Below are 8,493 nucleotides of genomic sequence, written 5' to 3'. Positions count from 1 at the left end.
TTTTTTGTTTACTAAGAAGGTTTTAAATTTGATCATTTTATGACTTGAAATGTAATTAAGTTCTTTAATTACCACGGGATCATAGCAGGTGTTTACATCAATCTGCTGATTTGGAATTTTCCATTTTTTTGAAGTTTTGGGTTTGCTGTGTGCACTTTTTGTTCTAAGAAATGAGGACTTTCAATTTTTTTTGCTGCTCACAGAGCAGATTATCAAAGATTCCTACTGTTCTATTCAAGAAAAGTTATTATTATTATTATTATTATTATTATTATTATTATTAACAACAACAATAATAATAATGATGATGATGATGATGATGATGATGATGATGATGATAGTAACAACAACAGTACTAATAATATACATTCATAAAGTTCTATATCAGCAGGGAGTCTTTCTTTATTACCTTCATTTGCATGTAAATGAAAGCTGTTCCTGTAGCCGCAGGACCAGCTGTTTGGTTGCACTCTTCAGTCACTGCATCTTTACCAGTCTCCCTCACACACACACACACACACACACACACACACACACACACACACACACACACACACACACACACACACACACACACACACACACACACACACACACAGGTATAGATATTCCAAAGGCCTGTATAAGAATCCTCTTCCCCTCCTCTTCCTCTGAGGCTGGCAGCAGCAACAGCAGAAGAGTGGAAGAAAACAGGTACAGGCAGAGGGCCATACAACTTGTCACAACATCTACGTTTGATTTTGACAAATTGATCTCAGCCTGCTGTTACCCTCTGCTTTCTTTCTTTTTTTTCTTTTATAAGGAGTAAGGAGTGCTTTCATTGGACAGGCTCTGCAAGAGGCAACCATAGGTTAACTATGAAGCTCCAGATGACAGATGACCTCCAGGCTACAGGAAATAACTGGTTTCCTCTCCAAGATACTCATTCTGTTTAATTTAGTCCAAACTAATTACACAGTGGACTTCTATCAGTAGCTGATAACGCAGATCTAAGGTGTTTATGTTTATATATTTCTCTAAGGTCTAACAAAGCCCCCTTTCCTCCAAACAAAAAGGGATTATGGTTCATTTTACTTGTCAGATTAACCGGAGGTCATTTATCTGTTCTACTTAGCTGATAGAATGAAGAACACATTTCTTTGGATGAAAACAATAGCTGGATGGAGAGTGAAGAAAGAGATTATGCCGGCCGAAGGTTACATTTATTTATTTTAAACAAACACACTTTTTATCTTGTGAAAGAAATCATCTGGAGCGATAGTCTGTAAATGTAGCTTGTATAAAAACGAGAAAACTTTACAGTTTCTTTATTTCGTGATTTTTAAATATACTCCAAAAATAATACAAGAAAGAATTTATCTAAAAACAAACCAAACCAAAGATTATTCGAGTGTTTTTGGTTTTACATGGATTGTATTTAGTAAAACCCGATCAGGCTGCTCAAATGATAAAGAAACGCACCAACTAATTAAATGTAGGGAATATGAATTGAAATATTCATTTTCTTTTATAATTTTTAACCATTTGCATGAAAAAAAAAATCAGATACGCCCTCCCTCTCTCACCTGCTTGATTTGTGCCTTTCTGTGTTATTTTAGTGTTGCTTGTAGGCCGTGCCTTGACCTGTCGATTTGCTGGTTGTCTCTCGGAGACACACACACAGGCGGACTCACACTGCGTTTACCTTCAGCACCTTGGTATTTTTGTTTAAGGCTGTGCAGAGAGCCGGCTGATGAAATGGGTGATCACAGAAAGACGGAGAGGCAATTTCATGCTCTGTAACGCTTTGAACGGCGTGATAGCGATGCGTCTTGCAGTGTAAATTCACCTCCTTTCCAAAGACCTATGAATATGGATTCAGTTGTCCCCACTCACTTGAACCAATGAGCTGCGACGTCCCCTTACCCCCAGCTTCTCCGCAGACAGCCTCACCTCCATTTTATTTTATTAATTGAATATTCAGTTACACACACACACACACACACACACACACACACACACACACACACACACACACACACACACACACACACACACACAACTGGGTCAGTTCCAATATAAAAGTGTTTATTTGAAATTGTACATAATGTATTTCAAGATGTATTTCAAATAGTGCGATGCTGTTTGCCGAGTGTCTCAGGCCGCTTTGCACCAGAGGAAATGACGCACAGAAGCGCTGTAGTAATCCTTGGGTCCGTTTAAGAGACATTAAGCTCAGAAAACACAATTACACAATTTCGACTAAGAAACCGCTGCAGGTGCACACACACACGGTGACGTTATGAAAATGCAGTACAGCTCACACGTTCATTTGATTTGATTTTAAATTTCTTTGTTCGTTTGTTTATTTCTTTTTATTGATCGACCGATTAGATAAAAGAAGTGGCACAAAAACAGAGAGTGTGGCAAAGCTGCAGATGTTGTGTTTGTGTGAAGGCGTTGTTGTTTCAGTTTTAGCGTGTATGTCTGAAAGTGAAAAGGACCACAACACGTTTTATGTGCTGCTGTACCAATAAAATATTAACAAAATATTAACGATGGGCTTTTATCGAGGCTTTCTCTCAGCAATTACAATTTTAAGTTATTATTTATAATACTGTTTTTATATTTTCCGTGTGGTTTCTCAAAGGGCATCATACAGAATCCTCTATTTAGATCAGATCCCACATGTGTTTTCACTGTAACAGATTGCATGAGACGTTCCTAACAAATTCAAAGGGATTTCTTGTGTCTTTTGAAATGACAGAACCACGTTGTTCACATTTGGTACTCAAACTGTGTGTTGAACCTTATTCAAACTGACCGCAGGATTAGTAAAGTACTCGTATGGCTGTTGGAAGTGGTCAGCAGCGCGTTCCAGAACGAAAGCAACTACCATTAGTAAAGTAAAAATGCCCCAGAACATCAGCTGGTGTGCGCCTGTTATGGCTGTGAGGAGGAATGGATGGGTGAGGGTACACTTCAGTCTAACATCAAGGGTGCTGCTGCTTATTAACGTTTCTGAAAGTGTCTATTTCTCAATAAAATCTTTGGTTTGGCGGTGGCAGGTCAGTCTGCTCGAATCTTCTGCTCTAGAGTCACTTCTGAAGAGGAGGAGACGAGGAAGAGGACACTAGCTCGGTCCCCCATCCTCCACGTTAAATTAGATATTATTATTTACAATGTACAGCGTGAGTGTAAGCAGGAAGTCGTGTTCATCAGTCGCTGTCCTCCTTGTCCTCCTGGATGGTGGTGGTGGAATGGTTGTAAAGTCCCTGCGCCATCAGCTGAAGGGCCAGCCCGTTCTTGAAGCCACTGGCCTTTTTGATCTTGGCCCTTTTGTTCTGAAACCATATTTTGATCTGGGACTCGTTGAGGTTGAGCTCCTGGGCCAGAGACTGGCGCCGCTGCTCCGTGATGTAGCGATTCACTTGGAACTCTGTCTTCAGTCTCTGCAGCTGCTCGGCCGTGAAGGCCGTGCGTGGCCGTTTGTCCTCTTTGCCGCTTTTTGACTTTTTCAGTTTCCGTGTCCTTGGGCCTGCAGTAGGGGCGAAAGAAGAGAGCGGAAACATAAATATGCAGCGTGCGCAAAACAACAGCGCGCTAACAAAGCTGGAGTTTTAAGTAATCCAGCCTGCAAGCTATGGATACATGACAGATACTACTACTACTAATAATAGTTATTATTATTATTATTATTATTATTATTATTATTATTATTATTATTATTATTATTATTATTATTTCTTTATTTAATTTACAGAATAACGTTATGCGGCACGTGTCTGTGTGGTGGTGTCTTCAGAGTATCAGCGCGTTTACACACTCCTGATTACTGCCTACACGGATGACTACAGCAGCCTGAGCCCCTGTCTGACATCATTGCGAACACACGTACGTTTAGGTGTTTTCACACAATAATCTGTCATCTAAATATTCGACAATAAGATTTCCTTTTTTTTTTAATGTTTTAGAATATTCGGCCGCCCAGATCATGGTGTGCATAGAACAGCACGCGTTTACTGCTTTTTCTCTTTTTCTTTTTAAACGACAAAAACAAATAATGCCAGTTGGAACAGAAAGCTTCAGTTCACACTGAACAAAGTTAAATTCATTAACAAGATGCCGCACAAAGACTATGGTTTGAACAATCCTCTGGTGTAGTGACTGGTGTACGATTGACTTTTTAAAATATTAATAAATGTCTTTACTTGTTTGGCTTTGAAATACTGAAGTCCACGTCACAAATAATATGGCTCACACACACACACACACACACACACACACACACACACACACACACACACACACACACACACACACACGCAAATTTAAATTAATGAACGTGCACGTGTCTTCTAGCTATTTACATCTGCATAGTTTCTTTAGCAAAAATTTAAGCACGCGCTTAATAAATTCAAAATGTCCTCTGTAAAGACGAACAGGCTCGCGAGGCTGTAAGACTTTATTTACCTTCAGTTCCTTTGTGTTTTATTCCACCTTACTGATGGCAGCTCACACACCGGGTCACAGGAGCTATTACACGCCATCACCGGTTTTTGTGGAAAGACAATATCTCCTGGAATCAGCCAAAGTGTCAAATATGTTCCGTTGTCAGCTACACAATTCTAATCCTCCAGGATCAACGCTGAGCGACTGCTTATGGAAATCTAACAAGACTAAATACCGTTTATGACTAAAACGGGGAGAAGTTTTTACAGGCCGCACGAGCACTGGTTGTGCTTTTTGATGCGCGTGAATTTAAATTAAAATAGCTTTTAGGATTATTTATTTAATCATTTTTTTATTTTGCAAGTGAAACTTTAAACAAACAGAAATTCACAGAAAACCTCCACGTCAAACACACCAAAGTGTTACAGATGTGTAGTGAACAATTTTATATTTTCATCCCAAAATATATAAATGTAAAATATATATTATTTTTGAACCGAAATAAATAAATACATGAACCAGCATTTTAAACTGTTTTCTGTCTTTATCGAGTTTTTTTTATTATTGTGGTGCTGCGTCGAGCGGCATGAAATCCTGAGACGATTTAAAAATAAATCAAAGCGGCAATACAAAGATTATCATAACATATATCCAGTATTGTATTGCTAACCAATAAACGATTTGGTTTGATATTAGACTTGAGTCGAGTCAGTGCAGCTTCATTTTTTGAGAACATTTAAACGAAGGTCTGAAAATGTTCTAAAACTTTATTTCGTGCTTTACTTTATTAGAAAAATTGTTCTTCGTTTGTTGCATGGAAACTGTTGAATATTAACGTTTAAAAAAAGTCTTGATGAATAAAATGTTAAGTGAGTTTAGGGTGGAAATAATCCTCAGTTATGCACGGTCACAGTTGCATTTCTTCACGAATCTACTGCCTTACCAGATGAGGGCCTGTCCGAGTATCGGGTGCAGTAAACCCAGGCAGGCCAGAGCAGTGGCTGCGTCTCCGGTGTGGGCGCCGCGGTGCCGTTCAGCACCACCAGCGAAGACGAGGTATTTTCCCCGGTCCCAGTGCCAGTTCTCCCCTCTGCTTTTACGCCATGGCCGTTACCGGTAGAGGGAGCGGCTGCGGCTCCTCCGCCGCTAACGTTGCTTTTTTTGGGACTTGCCAAAGAAGCGGAGGAGGCAGAGGACGAACTACTGTCAGTACTGCAGTTGGAGTCCTGGCACGGCGTCCCTGGAAGACTCGGCCTGCTGATCGCCGGGTGGACGCGCTCCCGACCGGATGTCTGCGCCCTCTCCCGCAGGCCAAGGCCGTGCTCCTTCTTGCAGCCAAAGTCCGGTCTCAAAATGTTGTCAATGAAAAAGTTGGTGGTTCTGTGGGCCTGTTGGGCGACCTGTAGAGGCAATATAGGCGGGGAGGGCAGGCTGGGAGACGGGGAAACGCTCTCCCCCTCGCTGTTATCCGAGCTGTTAAGATCCCGCTGCTCCTCCATCGGTGCTTCTCTGAAGAACCTGGTTTCTGTTCTCTTAATCCACTTCCACTGCGTGAGTTTATTTTGTATCCAAATTATGACTACTAACTAAAACATAGTTATTTTCTCACCGGAATGGTGCTGGTTGTTGTCATTATTCGGAAACTGTGGGCATCCTCCCTGCGCAAAGGCGCTCCAGAGGGTCATGGTCGTTGATTTACTATAAGACTGACTGTGGTCGCTGTTGCACACTACTCCCACACACCCAGAGCTTTTCACCGCTGTGTGACACTCTTCACAAAGTCCACACACACACACACACACACACACACACACACACACACACACACACACACACACAACTAGAGGCGCATGAAACGTATCGGGCCAATCACCGACCGGGACACTTTGGAACAGAGTGTGACGACGTCCAATAATGTCATGAGTCTCTGAGCCAAGTGGAGAGCTGTGGCGCAGGGAGCAGGCTTCACAGAGAAACCAAACAAGAGATTATCGCTGCTCCTCGCCTTCAGTCTCGTTACGGTGTACTGTTACATCTATACAGCTGATGAACGGAAGAATACTGGCTGTTTACTGCTGGTTTTTGTATGAAATTCAACTGCGCACGTCTACTTTACTTTGAACTGTACAGACACAGGCGGGCCTCAGACCCAGTTAAACCGTGAGCCACGACTGCACACAAAAATGCTTTTAATTGGGCCGTAGCGTAAATAGATAGGATGACATTTGGGGGTTTGCTTCCCCACTTACAAGCATGTTTTATCCAAACCAAAGCGCACGCCTTCTACATCTTCATATGCGCCCGTTCGCTCTGAATGGTGGTATCTAACTGCGCACAGCTGCAGGTTAGATACCACCACCTATCAAAACACACGCACATACCTGCTGTTTCCCCTTCTTTCTGGCCATTGTTAGCGCGTGTTGTTTTCGCTGAAATAGCGCGCTCTTATCTCTTTCTGAGAGAGAGGAGCTGCCGAGGGATAATTTATAGGTTTTAATTATTTTTTATTCCGCCTGATGGGCCGGACGTTCATCACCTGGCTGCAAGAGAAAAGCCTTTCAAAGTCTCCGTCAACGTCGCCTTGCCAAACACTTCATCAAAGTGTGAGCAAAGTGGGCCGATAGAATACCAGAAATGCGCATAATAGACAGGCACGCCGCCTGCCAAGATGTTAATAGAAAAGCTGCTGTGCAGCGGAATACTGAGAGGTTGTGTGAAGGGACAACTTAATTGGTATAATTCATATTAAATGAAGCCTGATTATATGTCTTATACGAAGTAATAATAATACTAACAATAACAATAATGATATGTAATGTTTTACATTCTAAGATGCCCTAATTGGCTTTAGTCTTCCTGCAGCAATTCTCCAATAGGCTGTGGTTTTATCAACAGAAAAACACTGATAGTGTGATTACAAACCAGACCCTGTGTCTCCTTTAACTTGACTTAACTTATTGCCTTTTCTTCGTTCCTTTAGTAGGATAAGGAGTAAACTTCATAGCAGTCGTGTCATTAAATATACCGATAATAACTAATACAGCGCTTCACTCGGCTCTATGTCGTCGACTATAAAATGTTTATGAATCATTTTGCAATTCATAATCGTTATAATAATTTGGTTGTTATAACAAGCCTTATTATAACAAGCTATGATGAGTCGTATTTTTATATATTGATTATTGAAAATGTTTTACATTGAACATTCACAGTTACATTACTGCTGCGATCATTTGCTTTATCTCTGGCTTTCATCTCCGTCAGTCAGTAAGCGTTATGATTTAGAGCTGCTTGTTTTCCTCACAGACCTGTGATTCCTAATAATTCCCTTATCCTCTAGTTTAAGGTTTAGTAATATGATTGTGACACTGCAGAAAGAGACAGGCTCAGAAAACGCAATAACGCAAGAACCCTCGGAGTTGAACGGACATGAAAACGAATGAATCTATATGAACACAAAAAGAACAGACGCATGTTTAGATTTTATTCGTTGACGTATCTATGACATAATCTGCTAACTGTAACAAAAATACAGTTTGGCTAAAAAGAAAGAAAAAAATCCGAACTTCTGTGTTTTCATTTTTGAGTTCTATTTTTTTTTTAAATCGACTAAAAAAGAAATGCGTTTAATTTGATAAACTGGTAATAATGATATCTGTGCTGCACCTGATTAAACATATACTTGTACATGATTTTAGCTTCACAATAATCTGCTTAGAGCTGCTATTTAAACTCAAAATCAAAAGAAACATTAAAACTACAAAAAGCGAAAACCCGTTTTTATATAATCCGCTAAGGAAGTATCACGGATCACCCACCGGTGTCTCTGAACCTGTACAGCGGGACAGTGGAGCAGGCGGTCAGACCTCAGGACATTAAAAAAGTACGATGTTCGGCTGTTATTATTGTTCTTATTATTATTGTTATTAACAACCACAACACCAATATTAATAATAATAAAATCACGTGTATAGGAAACCTCAGGGAGCTGTCTTTTTAAAATTATAATTTACCTTTAATTTCATGGCAAACGATCTAAAAACATTGTAGCAGTTAGAAACA

At 40.5% G+C, this 8,493-nt stretch overlaps 1 protein-coding gene across 1 annotated transcript; it reads right to left on the bottom strand.

Annotated features, from left to right (window-relative positions):
- Nucleotides 1–1,918: 1,918 nt before the first annotated feature.
- en1a (engrailed homeobox 1a) lies at nt 1,919–6,006 on the bottom strand. Its single transcript, XM_085384320.1, has 2 exons — nt 5,375–6,006; nt 1,919–3,517 (listed from the first exon to the last, which is right to left on the bottom strand). The coding sequence occupies exons 1-2, from the start codon at nt 5,928–5,930 to the stop codon at nt 3,198–3,200; spliced, it is 876 nt and encodes a 291-aa protein (XP_085240446.1). The 5' UTR covers nt 5,931–6,006; the 3' UTR covers nt 1,919–3,197.
- Between the last annotated feature and the right edge of the window lie 2,487 nt (nt 6,007–8,493).

Source organism: Rhamphochromis longiceps, linkage group LG16 (genome assembly GCF_057381845.1).
Source record: "Rhamphochromis longiceps isolate RC_006_pf linkage group LG16, R_longiceps_female_GT1.1, whole genome shotgun sequence".
NCBI classification, from domain to species: Eukaryota; Metazoa; Chordata; class Actinopteri; order Cichliformes; family Cichlidae; genus Rhamphochromis; species Rhamphochromis longiceps.
The sequence above is the reverse complement of the archived record's forward strand: the minus strand, read 5'-3'. Positions and strand labels throughout refer to the sequence as shown.